Source organism: Neltuma alba, unplaced genomic scaffold, assembly GCF_004799145.2.
Source record: "Neltuma alba isolate B1F8T4 unplaced genomic scaffold, ASM479914v2 tig00003349_pilon, whole genome shotgun sequence".
In the NCBI taxonomy this organism is placed as follows: domain Eukaryota; kingdom Viridiplantae; phylum Streptophyta; class Magnoliopsida; order Fabales; family Fabaceae; genus Neltuma; species Neltuma alba.
In genome coordinates, this window is record NW_021633248.1 from 70,239 (window position 1) to 89,299 (window position 19,061).

Sequence of the window (19,061 nt, forward strand, 5' to 3'; positions counted from 1 at the left end):
TTGCCTTTATTAGTCTGGTCTTTCCAAGCTTAGCTTATTCTTCTATCATCAATTCATCACCCGCAGCTAGCGTCTCCCCAAAATCTCAGAAGATTAATTTGACCTATATATCCACCTGAAGTTCATCATCATGATGCCCATCCACTTGTCATATATCGTCGTCAAGTCCCATGTATAATCGGATTCACCTGTTTCGCTCTAGGGCCCTCTTTCCCAAAACTGTTTGGACGGTGGAATTTGTTGAAGATCATCGTGTACTGCAATTTGACTTCCATGTTCTCTCTTTTCATGCTCTATGCAAACTACATCCGGCGGCGATTCCCAAAGGTTTTCTTGATGAAAGTACTGGTAAGCCTTTCAGTTCTGGTGTTCACATCTCCCTACTCATATTATGATGACGGAGGTAAAGAGAGGAAAATGGAGGGAAAAGGAAAAGGACATGGGAGTATACTGAGTCTGATTTCATTTGGGTCATTTGCATTAATGTCCATGAGCTTGTCAACTCAAGTACAACCAGGATTCAAGGTGGACATGTCCAATTTCTTCCTAGGATGTCTAGTTGTGGGGGTCATGAAAAAGAACTTCCTGGTTGGTCTGGGTGTGGCACTTCTATGCCTTGTGGTTATGAGTATCCGCTACTACTCAGATTTTCGACGGCAACAGGAACTACACGAGAACGCTGTGGCGGCGGACAACTTACATGAGGAGACGACAATGCAACCCGCGGTTTCTTTTTCTGTAAATGTCATAATGTATCCTTCTGTGATTCTGAATTTACCTTTAATATATAATCGCTCAAGTAACAGACTTTGCCAATTAATTAGCGACCAGTGTGCGTGATTAGTTCGTTGAAACCTAAATAAACACCAAATAATAAAGCCACGCATAGGAAGAAAGAGATAGGCATATACTAAACATAGATTTGCTGTTGGAGACAAACAAGAGTGATTTTTCTTTCGATGGTTAAATTAAGTAAGCTCTAGTATATGTTGTCATGTCCTTGTAAAGCTTGAATCTTCAACTCTTTATATATTCAATATTGTCCTTTTTCTTTTTGTAGCTGAAGTAACTAACTAGTTTCCTTTTTACTTGATGTCAATGTCTTTTTGTGTGTGGTCAATTATTACCCGTTGTTGAGGAAATTCATGATTTGCTTGAGATATATTCTCTGCAATAAGACAATTTTTTAAGATTTGATTCTTATTTTCGCAAATCGAATAATTATATATTATTTGGACTAATTCTAAAATATTTTGCTAATAAAAACCAATAATGATAAGGTGGGTAAGAGTTGAATCTTAAACACTACTATATCATTGTGAGTATTAAGCCACGTTTAATTCATTCTCATTTCACACCGCCGGAAAATATGACTGACCCATTTTGCTAAAGTTGCCACGCGACAACGGCGACATTAATTAATTTTCAGTGTACCCTTGGGCGAAAATTATTTTCATCCTTTGCACTGTAATTAATAAACAATAATGGTCTGATTATTAGAATAGTCGGAGTTATATAACAATGATATGTATAATAGTGGTATATTACGCCAACAAGTATAAATCCCATATTATATATATTTTAAGTAACAGAAGTCGCCCTCATCATGAGGGTGGCAGAAGTTGTTAATCAAAATGTTTTAAAACCATGCTAACCATAGTCAACATCTCAATCGTGTTCCTAGAAGAACATTAGAACTTGTGTTACCAATATAATTAATGTCCTAGTTTCCTCCTCTAGGCAGCAACACTTAATGAAAGTCTACATCTGTTCCACTTTTTTTTGAACTATCTCTGACTTCTTCCAACATTGATCTGCAGATTGCAATGGCTCCCAAAATACTCCCTCCGTTCCTTATTATAAGAGACACTTGATGCTTATGCCATGTTCCTATATATAAGAGACACTTACAAGTTGTCTCTACTTTTTTGTGTTGATTTACTATTTTACCCATATTTATTATCTCCAACTCACACTCTCTCCCCCTCCCACTTCTCTTTCTTTTAATAATTTAATTGTTCTCTCTCATGCTCTCTCTCCTTATTAATGAGGGCATTTTTGGAAAAAAATTATACTTTTTATACATTAATTGTTGTTAACTAACTTTAACTGTTTTTTTTATCAACGTACTTCGGTTATTTGTCTCTTATAATAAGGAACGGAGGGAGTAAGAATTAATATTAATCGGATCTCTTATTCTCATCCACCCCAAATTCATTATGCCCACCGGCTCTTTAGTTGTCGTTCCAAAAAGGAAAAAAAAAATTCAGAAGTTGCACCCTTTTATAATGCTCTCTCTCCTTATACTTTTCCGGTTCTTAATATAAGACCTATTTAACTAATTTGATTAAATTAAAAAAGTTAGGTAAGTAAGTTAATTATAAGAAATATGACATATTTTTTTTAAAATACCATAACCATCTTTCTTAATATCCTCCTTCACTTACTTACGTGATTATGGTTGAAGGAGTATTCATAGGAGTAATTTAATAAAAATTGATAAATATGAAAAATAGGTCTTATATTTAGGATAAAATTAATTTAATAATTACATCTTATATTAAGAATCAGAGGAGTATATTACATACCTCGCACAAATTAAGGGAACAAGAATTTTTCACCAAATTAATGGAGTTTGAATCGAGTAGACGTCGCATTTTATTTACATGGATGAAAATAGATTACCATCCAATAACAGTAGAGGTAAGATAATGCAAGTTACGATATTAAAATGATTTTTTTTTAAGAGGTCACAATTAAGATAGCGTAGTATTGCTAATTTCAAACTTTGACCAGGGGCTGATGCAAAGCTAAACATTATTTATCGCTTGACTGGAATTTGATCTAATATAATCAATGGTTTGAAGGCCGGACCGGACCGGACCGGACCGGACGGTCAGACCGGTCCAACCGTCACCCGTTCACCTTCCCGGCAAGCTAATTGGTCAAAAGGAACGCCCATCTCAGAAACATCCAAACTTCCCGACTTTCATTCGCCTGGAATCTTAAAAGTGGGTTTAAACCCAAGTTAGTACGATAATGATCAGCTTCCTAGAACTTGTGTGAATGTGACCAATGACGTCATTTCTTTTCCCACCTGCTCACAAAAACGCGTTTTCACATACTTGTTATCTCAATTATAAAGTCTTAATTTTTCGCATTATGATGCATCAGTCGTCTCTCTCCCGAAATCTCAGAGCACTGATTTGTTCCCTCATTACTCTTACTCACTTGAAGACTTCGCCATGCCTACCCGATTTACAAACATAGTAGTCAACCCAAACGTATTTACTAGTTTACGGAGATTCGGGTCAAGTATGGTGGGATTTAGCCGCATCGCTCTGGGGCCTCCGCTCCAAGAACAGTTTGAGCAGTGGAATTTGCTGAGGATCGTCGTGTCCTGCATTGTGAGATTCGTCGTCTTCATCTTCATGCTTTCTGCAAAGTACATCAGGATTCGATTCCCAATGAACTTTTTCGTGGGTTCTTTGAGAACGGCCAAAACAGAGGTGGGATTTTTTGTTGTGGCGTTGACCTCTCTGTACTGTTATTATGGAGACCGAAGTAAACTGGGGGGAACAGAGGAAAAGGGACACCGGAGTACATTGAGACTGATTTACTTTGTGGCATTTGCTTTGATGTCCTTGAGCTTATCAACACAAGCACATCCAGGAGTCAAGCTTGATTCGTCCAATTTCCTTCTAATATGTCTGGTTCTCGGTATCATAAAAAAGAACTTCATGATTGGTGTGGGTGTGGCAGTTCTATGTTACCTGGCTATGAGTAGTCTCCCCTGTTCTGGTTCCCGGCAGGAACAGCGCAGTCGTGGCGGAGGCGAATCAGACGATATCGTCGTTCTTGGGGACAGCTTACTTGAGGAGGCGCCGCAGGTTCTGTCTTCCCTTCCCCTTACCATCCATTCTTCTTCTTCTTCTTCTCTCTCCACTCTCAGACGCCGGCCTGTGAATTTAGATTCGTCTTCTCAGCGCAGAGCAAGTCTCAAGCTTGTGAAGACGACTTGCCCTGAACCTTACAGGAATTTGGAATGGTGGGTTTTTAGGAACACGCTGTCGTCGATCCTTCCAAGACAAATCAGCTTGACGACATTAAATTATGTGTCTCTGTCAGCCACAGAGTACTTGAATCTGTTAAGCTCGGAGAGGAACTTCACGAGAGCGCTTCGACGTCTGAGATTCCATAATTCATGGTCACCTGAATCCAGACTGCGTCCGCCGCAGTTGATGGGTCCCGATGATGAATTATATGATTTTATTCCAAACAATAATAATTATTATTTATAGGAGTGTGGAAAATGAGTGAACCCATGTTCATTATGATGCCAACACTTGTGGATGGAAAACCAGTAAACAATTACTAGAACTTGTACTTTTTTCAGACGCCGTAATCCGGTGCATTGTGCTACGGAATATCCCAGGTTAGAATCTTCAGTGATTGTTAGCTGAGAGATGAAGAAGCCGTCAAGTGTTAACTGGAACGGGAGAATCCAAAGGCGGCTATTCTTTTTTTTAATTGATTGATTAGCGTCTACATAAAAAGCCATGTTTTACAAATGTTTATATGGGAACAATACACTAGTGCTTCAACACAATAATTTAATGCCCTCAAGAGGGCAACGAATGTTTATATATTTAGCCAAACATAACAAAGCATTATTATCACAGTAAAGAATCCACAAAGTAGGGGTTTAGTAAAAGTTGCCAAACAAAAGCTTAAAACAACATTCGCCAAAATCATCTTGTGGGATGCATAAGATCAGTTGTTAATTCCTTATACTAAAGTTATCAATTTTAGCGGGACAGTTGTGAATGGAAGATTAAAAATTTGAATGCAGGAAATTAATAACTTTAGCATAAGAAATCCGCAATTTATCATTACTAAGTCTTATAAGATTAGTTGTCGATTTTTTTATATTAAAGTTCATAATTTTCTATTGAAAACTATCATATTAGATTTTTTTTTTTTGGCCAAAATCATATTAGAATTAACAACTGAAGTTTTGCAGTTGACAACACTAATATTATATATATATATATATATATTATTTTGCGACCGTGTACTTTTTAAATGAGTCTAGTGGTCTCAAACCCTACCATGGCCAATCGGCCATCAGAGGATGTTAATTAAGAGCATTTTGATAAAAGGACATCAAACCCTTTGTATATTTCATGGGATTTTTTCAGAATTGGAATCCCTATGTAGAACCCCAATGTAATGTTCCCTCCATAAATAGCAACTCAGCGTCGGCCTGTGCAATTCAGTCCAAGCAGTGTGTTTTGGTCCTATCTGCGCCCTTCTTTTTTTTCCCCCTTGGTTAACGAAGCTAAGGCCCGAAACAGCAAAATGGCCCATTTGTGTCCCAATCATATGCCGATATGCACGCGTCTGGATTCGGTGCATGGAGCACAAAAGGCGATGGCTCGCTATGAGGCATAAATTGTTTCTTCTCTTTTTTTGGCTGGGCACAAATATATTTTCTTATTTAAAATGATTGTGTTTGAGATACTGTCACGTACTAAATATTAATACCTCTTTTAATAGAAATTTAAATATTAATTCACCATATTATGAGATATTAGCTCCTTCTACTATACTCAATTTCCGTTAGTTATAAGGCGCAAATTGTTGTTGACCAATAGTACCATCTAATTTTAACGTTTGGCACATCCTCTCCAATTTTCACAATTTTCAAATTCTTAATTTTAATTAGATATTATCACATAACTAACCTAGGGCCAAAACGGTGATTTCTCTCTTCATTCTCATACGTAAATAATAATAATGAGTTAGTCAAGCGGCCTAATTTTATTTGTACCAAAAATGCTTGCAACTTGTAGAAGTGCTAGACGTATTTTCCTGGGTTAAGGTGTAAATTTATTTCGAAACTTTTTACTTAAGAGCACCATGAACTTAAAAGTTTTTTTAGTTTCAATATTGCTCTAAAAGTTTAAAATTGTAGTATTATTATTTCTTTCTGTTAAAAACTTAATATCGATTATTAAAATAGTGATATTGATTGTCAATATTTTTAACATGCAGGGGACAATTTTGTTATAATTTAAAATCTTTGGAACAATATTAAACACAAAAAAAAAAATCTTTTTCTTCCTAGGATGTCTGGTTCTGGGGGTGATGGAAAAGAACCTTCTGGGTGGCCTGGGTGCAGCACTTCTATGCTTTGTGGTTATGTGTATCCGTTACCTCTCAGATCTTCGACAGCAACAGGAACTACCCGAGAACGCTATGTCGGCGGACAACTTAATTACATGAGGAGTCGACAATAACCTGCAGTTTCTTTTTCTGTAAATGTCATGATGAATCCTTCTGTGATTTTTAATATACCTTTGATATATAATCGCTTAAGTAACACACTTCGGCAATTGATTAGGGAGCAGTTTGCGTGATTAGTTCGTTGAGAAGTAAATAAACACCAAATACTAAAGCCCACACATAGAAAGAAACAAGAGTGATTTTTCTTTCGATGGTGAGGTTAAATAAGCTCTAGTACATGTTGTCGTGTCCTTGTAAACTCTTGAACGATATATATGGAGACAGGGCTCCCTCTTGATGATTTGCAGGTTGGCCTCCATATTGTCCGTTTTCTTTTTGTAGCTCAAGTAATTACTACCTCAGTCCTTAATATAAGACCCTGTTTGATTTTTTATTTTAATCCTAAATATAAGGCCTCAATCCATTTTGTCTATCATATTTATACATTTTTTCTAAAATAATCTTTCTAACAGCGATAGTTCTAATCAATACACTTGATTAGTAAGGATATTTTAAGAAAGACAACACATATTTAGGAGAAACAGCTAACTCAACTTACTTTCTTAATCTCTTTAAATTAGTCAACTGGCTCTTATAATTAAAACCGGAAGTAGTAACTAGTTTCCTTTTTACTTGATCTCAGTGTCTTTTTGTGTGCGGTCAATTATTTGCCGCCGTTGAGGAAATTCATGATTTGCTTGAGATATATTCTCTGCAATAAGACAATTTTTTAAGCTTTGATTCTTATTTTCACAAATCGAATTATATATTATTTGCACTGATTCTAAAATATTTTGCTAATAAAAACCAATAATGAAGAGTTGGATAAGAGTTGAATCTTAAACTCTACTATATCATTGTGAGTATTAAACCACGTTTAACTCATTTTCATTTCACACCGCCGGAAAATATATCTGACTCATTTAGCTAAAGTTACCACGCGACAGCGACGTTAATTAATTTTCAGCGTACCCTTGGGCGAAAATGATTTTCATCCTTTGCACTGTAATTAACAAACAATAATGGTCTAATTATTAGAATAGTCATAATTATATAACAATGATACGTATAATAATGGTATATTACGCCAACAAGTATAAATCCCATATTATATATATTTTAAATAATAGAAGTCGACGTCATCATGAGGTTGGCAGAAGTTGTTAATCAAAATGTTTTTAAAACCATGCTAACCATAGTCAACATCACGATCATGTTCCTAGAAGAACATTAGGACCTGTGTTACCAATATGATGTCCTAGTTTCTTCGTTTACGCAGGCAACATTGAATGAAGTCTAGATCTTTTAATTTCCACTTTTTTTGACCCATCTCTAACTTCTTCCAACATTCATCTGCAGATTGCAATGGCTCCCAAAATCTCATAAGAATTAATATTAATCGGATCTCTCATTCTCATCCACCCCAAATTCCTTATGTCCACCGGCTCTTTAGTTATCGTTCCGAAACGGAAAAAAAAAAAATTCAGAAGTTGGACCCCTTTACAATACTTTCTCTCCGTATATATTACATACGTGGCACAAATTAAGGGAACAAGATTTTTTTTTTTGGTGATAAGGGAACAAGAATTTGTCACCAAATTAATGGAGTTTGAATCAAGTAGACGTCGCATTTTATTTATACAGATGAGAATAGATTACCATCCAATAATGATAGGCATAAGATAATGCAAGTTGACATATTAGAATGGTTTTTCTTTTTTAAAAGGTCACAATTAAACTAGCGTGGTATGCTAATTTCAAACTTTGACCGAGGGCTGATGCAAAGCTAAACATCATTTATCGCTTGACTGGAATTTGATCTAAAATGTAATGCCATTCTTCATTTCCTTGAGCTCGGCAGGCTAATTGATCAAAAGGGACCTTTCGTCTCAGAAACATCCAAACTTCCCCACTCTCATTCCCCTTAAATCTTAAAAGTAGTTTTAAAATTTAAACCCAAGCTTGTACGATAAGGATTAGCTTCCCAGCACTTGTGTGAACTTGACCGATAACGTGATTCTTTTTCCCACCTGCTCAGACGCGTTTTCCTATACTTGTTATCTCAATTATTAAAGCCTTAATCTTTTCGCATTATGATGCATCAGTCGTCTCTCTCCCGAAATCTCAGAGCACTGATTTGTTCCCTTATTATTCTTACTCACTTGAAGACTTCGCCATGCCCACCCGTTTTACAAATATAGTAATCAACCCAAATGTATCTGCTAGTTTACGGAGATTCGGGTCAAGTATGGTGGGATTTAGCCGCATCGCTCGGGAGCCTCCGCTACAAGAACTGTGTGAGCAGTGGAATTTGCTGAGGATCGTCGTGTCCTGCATTGTGAAATTCGTCTTCTTCATCTTCATGCTTTCTGCAAAGTACATGAGGATTCGATTCCCAATGAATTTTTCGGTGGGTTCTTTGAGAACAGCCAAAACAGAGGTGGGGTTTTTTGTTGTGGCGCTGACCTCTCTGTACTGTTATTATGGAGACCGAAGTAAACTGGGGGAGACAGGGGAAAAGGGACACCGAAGTACATGGAGACTGATTTACTTTGAGGCGTTTACTTTGATGTCCTTGAGCTTATCCACACAAGCACACCCAGGATTCAAGCTTGATTCGTCCAATTTCCTTCTAATATGTCTGGTACTCGGTATCATAAAAAAGAACTTCATGGTTGGTGTGGGTGTGACAGTTCTATGTTACATGGTCATGAGTAGTCGCCCCCGTCCTGATTCCCGGCAGGAACAGCGCCGTCGTGACGGAGGCGAACCAGACGGCATCGTCGTTGATGGGGACAGCTTACTTGAGGAGGCGCCGCAGCTTCTGTCTTCCCTTCCCCTTACCATCCACTCTTCTCCTTCTCTGTCCACTCTCAGATGCCGGCCTGTGAATTTAGGTTCGTCTTCTCTGCTCAGATCAAGTCTCGAGCTTGTGAATTTAGATTCGCCCTGCCCTGAACCTTGCAGGAATTTGGAATGGTGGGTTTTCATGAACACGCTGTCGCCGATCCTTCGAAGACAAATCAGCTTGAAGACATTAAATTATGTGTCTTTGTCAGCCACAGAGTACTCGAATTTATTAAGCTCGGAGAGGAACTTCACAAGAGCGCTTCGACATCTGAGATTCGTTAATAGATGGTCACCTGAATCCGGAGCATCTACACCTTCAATTGCTCTACGTCTGCCGCGGTTGATGGGTCCCGCTGATGAATTATAAGATTTTATTCCCAACAATAGAGCATGAAAAATGAGTTAATGCATGTTCATTATGATACAAACACTGATGGGTAGAAGACCAGTAAATAATTACTATAACTAGTACTTTTTTCAGATGTTGTAATCTGGTGCATTGTGCTGCGGAATATCCCAGGTTAGAATCTTCAGTGATTGTTAGCTGAAAGATGAAGAAGCTGTTAAGTGTTAACTGGAACAGGAGAATCCAAAGGCGGCTGTTCTTATTTTTAATTGATTGATTAGCGTCTACATAAAAAGCCATGTTCTACGAATATTTATATTGGAACATTAGACTAGTGCTCCGACTCAATAATTTAATGCCCCCAAGAGGGCAACAAATGTTTATATATTTAGCCAAACATAACAAAGCATTATTATCACAATGAAGAATGCGCAAAGTAGGGGTTTAGTAAAACTTGCCAAACAAAAGCTTAAAACAACATTCGCCAAAATCATCTTGCTGAATAGTTTGCTCTTTTTTTTGTCCAATTTGGCAGGTGACAGTTTCTGTTACTTCTTGTTGTCTATTGTTGTTCTGAGTGAGCAAAAAGTGGTACAGATCAAAATAAGGAATAGCATCTTGAGATTATGCTGGGGAATATTTTGACATTCTAGGTTATGCAGCAAGCTCCGCTTTGGAAGACAACTTGAGAAAGTAGAGAATGTTTCTGCTGAAATTAAGGAACTACCACTGTAATGGCAGCGGAGGTCCCTAAGATTATCTCCACCTAATTATGATACAAGTTGGGAAATCATACTTTGTATTCCTCTCATCTCAAAAGTTGTGTTTAACATTTTGGGCATCTTTTTGTTGAAGCCATCTTCATTTTGCTAAAGTTAAGATTATTATCTCTGTCTGAGCGTCACCACGCGACAATGTGAACATGACTTTATTATGAAAGATGGAATCCAATAGTCCAACGTATGAAGCTAAAATCACGCATCAGATAATTAATTAGCATACTTTACAATGATGTTCTGGTTGACCCATAGGAGACTTGGGAAAGTGACTGGGCAACTTCCTTTCGTTTCATTAGCCAAAACGTGCCTTCTGGTCCTTATAATTTAGTACCACGGAGGGGATACTACGGTAGATTTCGAATTATTAATCTTCCTTATATTATCACATCACCAACTTCAGGTGCCAAGTTTTTATTTATTTTCTGATTAATTCTAATGCTAGATTAGTCAAAGTTGGCGCATAGTTTATGCTAGGTATCCCCAGAAAGCAAAGTCATAGCCATATCCAGGTACTTTCGTTTCCCAGAGCTTTCCCATCTTTTTCCATGAAGTTTAATTAAAAAAGTATGGAGATTCCTATCGAGTGTGGTTGGCTTCATCTGCTTGTACGCTGGTCCTTGTCCAAGATCGTTTTCTACTTTTGTCCTTGACGCCCAATTTTGGTGATACAGAACGTACAATCATGGCCCAGCTCAATAAAACGCAGACTCTAGCTGATGATAATGGCGACGAACAAAGCCTAATCAAAATGCCAAGTTTGCCCTGCGAGGGCCATAAGGAATAATATGCGATTTAGCAGATCCAAGAAGAAACTGGGTGTCACAATGTTCATGAATTGCATTTGCATATATGGTTTCAAGCTTTCCAGGCCCCACCACGCTTGTAGCCACAACAAGCCCAATCTATCATTTATCTTTTTGAAACGAAATAATATTCCATCTACTCCTAAATATAAAAATTAGAAAACTAATATGTAGAAATTAATAGAATTAGTTAAAGTTAGTTATTTTTAACAAAAGTATATTGATTTCTCTAAAATATTCATTTTAATCATATGTATTGGATATTACTCCCTTGGCAAAATTGAAACCCCCTCAAAATTTTAGCAAAAAATTGTACATTTAAAAAACAATAGATTAAAGTTTTATATTTATGATCAAAATAAATCTCTCAACTAGTTTTTATATTAAAGAACAAGACAGTTATGGGTGTTTGGATTAGCTTTTTAAAAGTGACTTTACGAAGTCTAATATGAGTATGTGAGAAGAGTTTTATCTTATTTGTGTGAAAGTTTTTTTTTTTTAATGCTTATGAGGGTTTCCAAACATCCTAGCAATATAAAAAGAATAATATATGTAAATTATTTTTTGTTTGCTTAAATTCACATAATGTGAAATGTTGACAAAGCAAGGAAAACAACAAAGAAAGAAAAAGAAATTCAGTGGTGGATGGTCGATGTCAAGGTTGGAGGATCTAACTTGTTCTCGGTATCCCACTTCTCTACGTGTCTCCTAGCTCTCTCCGCCTGCAACATTAATTCCATCATACAAATTAAAAGACCATTATAACAAATCTCACTTCATTCTATTTATTAGTGTTATCCATCTTCTTCTCAGATGCATATGACTTTGTTCTTACCTCTTTCTCCCAGTTGCAGCGAAGGATCATGATGCCTAACAATAGGGTTTGAGTCCCAGTGCCACCCCACAACATTCCACTCCATATCCCCTGCATTTCACACACTACTTTTAAATACCTTGCACATCAAATAAAGGTTTCAACTTTGATCACAAAGCAATAAGCATATTAGAATTTAGAGCTTATTTCTTGCATAGAGAGAGAGAGAGAGAGAGATGATGAAGATGATGATGACCCACCGGGACGCCAAGGTTGAAGTGGAAGCCAAGGAGATATCCAAGTGGAAGGCCGATCAAATAATAGCAGCCCAGGTTTATGTAAGCCACGTATGTTTGCCACCCCAATCCCACAGCAACACCTGGCAGACACAACCATACACACGTGTCATCAAACCATTCATTCTCAGAATCCACAGTTATCTTCATGTCTGCCTCCCGAAATCCCGAGAAACCTCCTAATTGATGTTGTTCAATGGTGTCATATTTTGTCTGCTTGCTCAATATGGAAGAAACAAGTCACCTGAGATAACTGGTTGAACGCTGTTGAGAAGCACGGTGAAAGCTAAGAGGAGCTTCAGATCTAAAACTGCTTGCAGAACAGATTCACTGGAAGAGAAGAAGCTGGCAATTTGGTAGTCGAATAACATTATCAGAACCCAGAATACCACTCCAATGGCTAAGGACGTCAGTACGGATACATTTGTTGCGAACTTGGCTCCTCTTCCATTCCCTGCTCCAAGTTCATTCGCCACCCGAACTCTACAAACAAATCAAATGAAACACCAACTATTTCATTACTGTATAGTATTCAACTTTATTATAGATTTTCATTCTGCAGATTGCACGGATATATGTTATGGATAAACAACGTTGGCGTAAGAGAATAAGTATGAACTGAGCTACTGTGAATTTTGAGATGCTCAGATCTAAGTAACTATCTGGAACATGAATTTATTGAAGATTCCATGTTAGATCTACTAGTTTTGGCCTTTTTCCCAGAAGCAAATAGTCAAATAGCGAAAGGTGAGGATAATAAGTGGGTATTTACTACTTAGTCACCCCACTTTCCATTCTGGGGAAAAAAGTACAAATCGATCTACATCTTCCAGAAAGAGGCTTCTAAGAAGGAAAAATGAACAATAATAACGAAAGACAAAAGATGTAACTGCGGGAGGAGTGCCTACCCAGCGGCTGCAAAGAAAGCGAGGGGAATCATCATCTCCCAGCCATTAATGGACATGCTGCAAAATGTAATGAGATTGTCATCGTGAGCTTGACAAATTGATAACAACACCCTTTCGAAAAAGTAAACTAAAATTAAAACATATCTATCTGACTCTTGGCTCTAGAAAAAGCTTTCCGTTTTGACTGGTATGCTTCCTAAAAAGTGAAAACATTAAGCAAGTTATGCTAAAATATAATTGTTCACGGACGGTTTCTGTACCAGATGGATAGAGCATCTAGAGTAAGCTCTGCGTTGTTCAAAGTTCCAGCTATGAGGATCAAAATTCTGTAGTACCATGTCTCCAAGCTGTTTAAGACACGGAAGCATATGGATCAAAACATATGAATAAACCACTCGTATTCACTATAAGCAAATTCGAATTGCTAAAAGGGAGAAATCAAGTACCAGAGCATGACCCCAGAAGAAGCAGAGAGCTTGAGAAATTCACAGAGGCCAGAAAAAGCTTGAATCGAGAAACCAGTCCACGTCAAAGGACACCCACCACAAACGATGTAACCCATTAATCCAAACACCAGATTCCACCACGCCAAACACAAAGTGATAGTGACACCGATCACTCCGAAGTTGAAGACATCGACGAACAACCAAGTTAGGAACACATGAAGTCCCAGAGCCACCAGAGAAACCCAAGCAGGGACCACGGTCTTGGTCTGACATTGAAAGAATCTCTGCAACGGGAAAACGAAGGCAAAACAAAAATGGAGGGGAATCATCCAATTAGCCACGACACCGGTAAGCTCGGACACCGACGTAGGCTCCCCCAAGAACTTCATGATCGGAGAGGCGAACAGAAACAGAGGTAACGAGAAAATGCAGCACAGCGTTAACACAACCCACGATCTTTGCATGTACACTCCCAACATGTGGTATTTCTTAGCCCCAAAAGCTTGCCCACAAAGTGTTTCCAATGCACTGGCCATTCCCAACTGAACCAATCAAAGAAAACTTGATTTTCAAATTTCAGATATGTTAAGAAAACAGGGGAAGCTGACAACAAAGGAGGGCAAGAAAAGAAGTTACCAACAAGCCGAAATCCAAGCCCATGATGACGTTGTAGCCGATGGAAATGGCAGCGAGCTCGAGATCGCCGATGTGGCCGGCGTAGGCCTGGGAGACGACGATCATGGAGTAGGAAGCCATACGGAAGACGATGGTGGGGCCCACAATCTTCCAGAGCTTCTTGGATTCGTGCAAGGTCTGAGATGTGAGTGATTCATCGTGAGGAGGATGATCTTCTTCCTCGTCCTCCACTGCTTGAACTATCTGGGTATCACCGGAAGCCGGAGGAGTGTGTTGCAGTAAAGGAAGTTTAGCTTCATCCTCAAATGTGTCTCCTCTGCTCCAGGTAGAAGACATCCTTGAGCTTTTTCTTTTTTTCCGATCACCGAAACACACCCACCCCCTTCTATTTATGGTATTGTCAAATGCACGATTATGATTTTTTTTTTTTTGGTCCAAGCATGATTATGAATTAAATTGGTGTGGCTTAGATTTGAGAGGCTGATTCTAGACTAGACCCCCCTGCACTGCCACGTGCCAACCTAACATGCACCCATTGTGGCCTGGTGGCTAGTTTTTTTTTTTTTTTTAAATTAACCCAAAGAATGAAGGTTATGCTCCAAAATACTACTTCCGATGCTTAATATAAAATCATGTTTAATTTTTATTTTGACCCTAAATATAAGACCTCAATTCACTTTGTCTCTTATATTTATATATTTTTTTTCTAAGATAGTCATTCTAATAATTATAATTCTAGCCAATATAGTTAATTAGTAAGGATATTTTAGGAAAGATAATACCTATTTATTACAAATAACTAACTTAACTAGACAATATCTATTTATTACAAATAACTAACTTAAATTCTTTCTTTAATTTTTTTCAAATTAGTCAACTCAATCTTATAATTAGAAGCAGAGGTAGTATATTATATGTGATCAGACGAGTGACGCTGGCACAACTCGTTAGATTATCACAGTTCTACTCAATTTAAAAAATTTATCATACTTCGTACATGTTTGAATGGTAGAAGTTTAAAAAAAAAAAAAAAGCTTCTTTCGAAGAAATAAATGTTTATGAGATTGGTGAAGATGTGTAATTTTTTTTTTTTTGGACTCAAAGTGAAGATGTGTAATTTAAAGATTAATTAATGAGCGCACACGGAATGAATTGTAAGTTTAGTACAAGATAATTCATAAAATCGACGAGGTTGTTTTAAGGATATAACATGTTAAAATTGTTTCAAAATTCCACGTACCATAAAAATGGTACAACACACTAGGGGTGTTCAAGGCCGGCCCGTCCCGGTCGGCCCGTTCCGGTCCCGGTCTTATTGGGACGGGACGGATCCGTCCCGAAATTTTTCGGGACGGGACAAACCGGGACGGGACAAAAAAGGGACCGGGACGGGACGGGACACGGGACGGGGTTGTCCCGTCCCGGTCCCGTCCCGGTTCCTTTTAAAAAAAAAAAAATTAATTTTTTTAATTTTTTATATAATATCATTTTTTCATATTTTTTTTAAGATTTGATACTATTGTATGGAACTATGGATATATTTATTTAGAGTTTTTATATTTGTTAATGATTTGAAATTATTGATGATTAGAATTTTTAACAAGTTTTTATTGTGTTAAAAGCTTTTGTTTAGAGTTTTTAATAACTATTATATGTAATATTTTGAGCTTTTGTTTAGAGTTTTTAATAACTATTATATGTAATATTTTGAGCTTTTGTTTAAGAGTGCCCAAACAAATAAAAAAGATGTTTTTATAAGATTTAAGCTCAAAAAAATATAATTAAAAAAATCAGATTTTTTAAAAAAATTAAAAAAAATTAAAAAAAATTAAAAAAATAATAATTTCGGGACGTCCCGGTCCCGTCCCGGATCCGTCCCGTCCCGACCGGGACCGGGACAACCCCGGGACGGGCCGGGACACGGGACAGAAAATCTGTCCCGTTACTGTTCACCGGGACGGGCCTGTCCCGGTCTCGATCCGTCCCGTGAACACCCCTACAACACACCTAGCCAGCTACATTTTACTTTTAAATCACTCAAAGCTTCCCCCTTCTATATATTTTTAAATATAAGTAACTTTTAATTTTTACAGAGAAAGCTCGACGATACTCCCCCTTTCCACAATATAAGTTAATTCTAAAAGAATGACTTAATCTAAAGTATAAATTACTTGAAGAGTAATTAATACTACCTCCGGTCCTTAATATAAAATTCTATTTAACTTTTATTTTGGTCATAAATATAAGACTCCAATCCACTTTGTCTCTCATATTTATATATTTTCTTCTCAAAGTAGCTCTTCTAACAATAATAGTTCTAGTCAATACACTTGATTAGTAAGGATATTTTAAAAAAGACAACACCTATTTAGGACAAATAACTAACTCAATTTACTTCTTTAATTTCCTCAAATTAGTCAACTAATTCTTATAATTAGGACCGGAGGTAGTACTCATTTGTCAATTTTGTTTGTACAATTAATGCTTAAATACAAGTCATTGTGTCTTTTTCTCCCCTTCATAACGTAGAAAAGTTTTTTAATCTAGAACAAATTTAATCGGATAACTGCTATTTCTGATACTAATGAATTAGTTAAAGTAACCTCTATAAATGTGAACCAAAAGGAGTATCAAGAATTTAAGTGCAGATATTAGCTCTTAGATTTTAGTCCCTCATCACTTGTAATCTAGGTTAACTCCTATCCTATCACTTGAGTATGTAATGAAACCTTATGTATTTAAGTCTTTAGTTAAATATGAACTTGATTTTCATAGTCTCATAAGTTGAGAATGTTCTAAAAATCACTTACTAAAGGGTTGCTTTTTAACTAACTTTATAGTGTTCTAATGTTAACCTTGTTATTGGACTGCTTTTAGTTTTTCTTTGAACTTGGTTTTTTCTTCGGAACACTCAATATTCCTCTAACCTTCTGATGATGAAGTGTTCTGTGTCAAACTTTGATTGATTGATTCGACTGAAAAGCTCCATACTCGTTCCCTACTCTTGAATAGTCCAAATAGTCTTTCGATTATTTTTTAGCATTAAAGTGTTCACAATATTATGAAATGCGAGTTGTCATCACTCAAATACTGAATTGTCAAATTTCTTACTCATTAATTTGAAACGTTATCACCCATACCTATATGTTTGAATGGCCGAAATGAAATATTATTACCTCCGTTAAAAAATGTGTACGAAATTTATGAAGTTAGGTGTGCAGAGTTTAGATTTATTCAATGAATTCAGTAATTATTACTCATCCTATCCTAAATATAAAATCCTTATATACATTATATAAAGGTCTTATATTTAGAATCGAATAAATACTGCTATTGGGTGTCTTTGTGTAACTTTGTGTCTGAGGGGGCAATAATCTTCAAGGAAACACAAAATATTAATACATCTTTAAGTAAAAATTTGAACACCGGTTTAGTACGTTGTGAGAAACTAGTTTCTTTTACTAAATCTAATTCTTGTTGATTTGGCCTGTGATCATCTTAGCTATAACATGGGAAAAATTAGTTAATTAATTCATGTTTATTTAGGGACATTGATGAAATATTAAATTTTGGTTGAATCCAATGGGAGAAAGTTGAGAGGACGTGGGGGAGTTTGATCTCCCAAATGAGATTCAAGGTCGATCTGGACTTTGTCTGGGCATCACATGTGAACACGTGGGAATTGAGCATCCTTTGAGCGTTTATTTCCTAATTTGGAATGTTATCACTCTCAAGATGAGCCACCATGCTAGTACGAACTCTTTTTATATATGTGTGTGTTTCTCTTAGTTTCATACTATATGAAGATGGTTTCTTGTACTGTGGTGAAGTGCATAATAAAATGGTAGAATATATTTTAATTTCAAGTGTCTAAAAAAACTTTAAGCCCCCCCCCCCAACTCATTGGTATAAGTTTAGCTGGGAGTTTAGATAATCTTAAATATATACTAGAATAAAATATTAATTTAACTACTGGATTTTGTGCTTGTCACTTGAGGGTTAGAAGTGATAATAAACTTGTCATATTTTTCATCTATTTTATTTCTAAGAAACATCATAATTACGATGCATGTTCCTTTATGACCAATGCGGAAATTATAAGGGAGAATTATAGTGAGGTCTCCAAAAAAAAATAATTATAAAATAACTCCTAAAAGTTGTCATTTCTAACTCTAGAATTTGTCATTACTGGCTACTTAGGTTGTTATAAAGACTTTTTTAATAATTATTTTTCTTCTTTAAGACCTCATTATAATTCTCCCAAATTACTATGTCCTATCATTGCTATTTCTACTGCACCTCACATCGGAGCGAATCAGTTAATTTAAGTAGATTAAGGGTATTAATTAAATTAATTAATGTGATATGTTCTTTCCAAAACATTATAAGTATCTTTTTTAATTTCTTTCTTTTCTCTTCTACTTAATTATTGTTGAGCGAATATCAATAGGGTTAATATGAAAAAAATTGATAAACATGTAAAGCAATTCTTACATATAGAATCAACATTAACTTCCCAATTAGGTTATACATTAAAAATCAGAGGGGTAGTAAAAATGCAATTTTAACAATGCCAGATATGGTATTCTGCACTAGTGAAAATACCTTGATTCATTTTGTTTCTTATACTTGTCATTCTTTAAAAAATATTTACCAAACTTATGCAATGCGCCATGACCTGATCTTTGATAAATTGTTTATTAATTTTTGCTGCTTAAGTCAATATTATAAGTAATAGCCAAAACTATACGATCCCAAATTACCGGCGGTATAAGACAATTCCAGCATGTCATGTTTGCAATCAATAATGCAAATTCAGGAAGCTTTTGTGATTTTTTTTTTTTTTGATAAAAAACGAACGAAATGTTTAGTCTAAAGCCAAGCATTTTTAATGA

The 19,061-nt window shown here is 36.4% G+C and overlaps 1 protein-coding gene across 1 annotated transcript; it reads right to left on the bottom strand.

Moving 5' to 3' along the window:
* Positions 1 to 11,601: 11,601 nt before the first annotated feature.
* On the bottom strand, positions 11,602 to 14,526 carry LOC114741325 (protein DETOXIFICATION 27-like). Its single transcript, XM_028929576.1, has 8 exons — positions 14,167 to 14,526; positions 13,531 to 14,072; positions 13,345 to 13,431; positions 13,085 to 13,141; positions 12,421 to 12,659; positions 12,141 to 12,259; positions 11,902 to 11,991; positions 11,602 to 11,788 (listed from the first exon to the last, which is right to left on the bottom strand). The coding sequence occupies exons 1-8, from the start codon at positions 14,500 to 14,502 to the stop codon at positions 11,702 to 11,704; spliced, it is 1,557 nt and encodes a 518-aa protein (XP_028785409.1). The 5' UTR covers positions 14,503 to 14,526; the 3' UTR covers positions 11,602 to 11,701.
* Between the last annotated feature and the right edge of the window lie 4,535 nt (positions 14,527 to 19,061).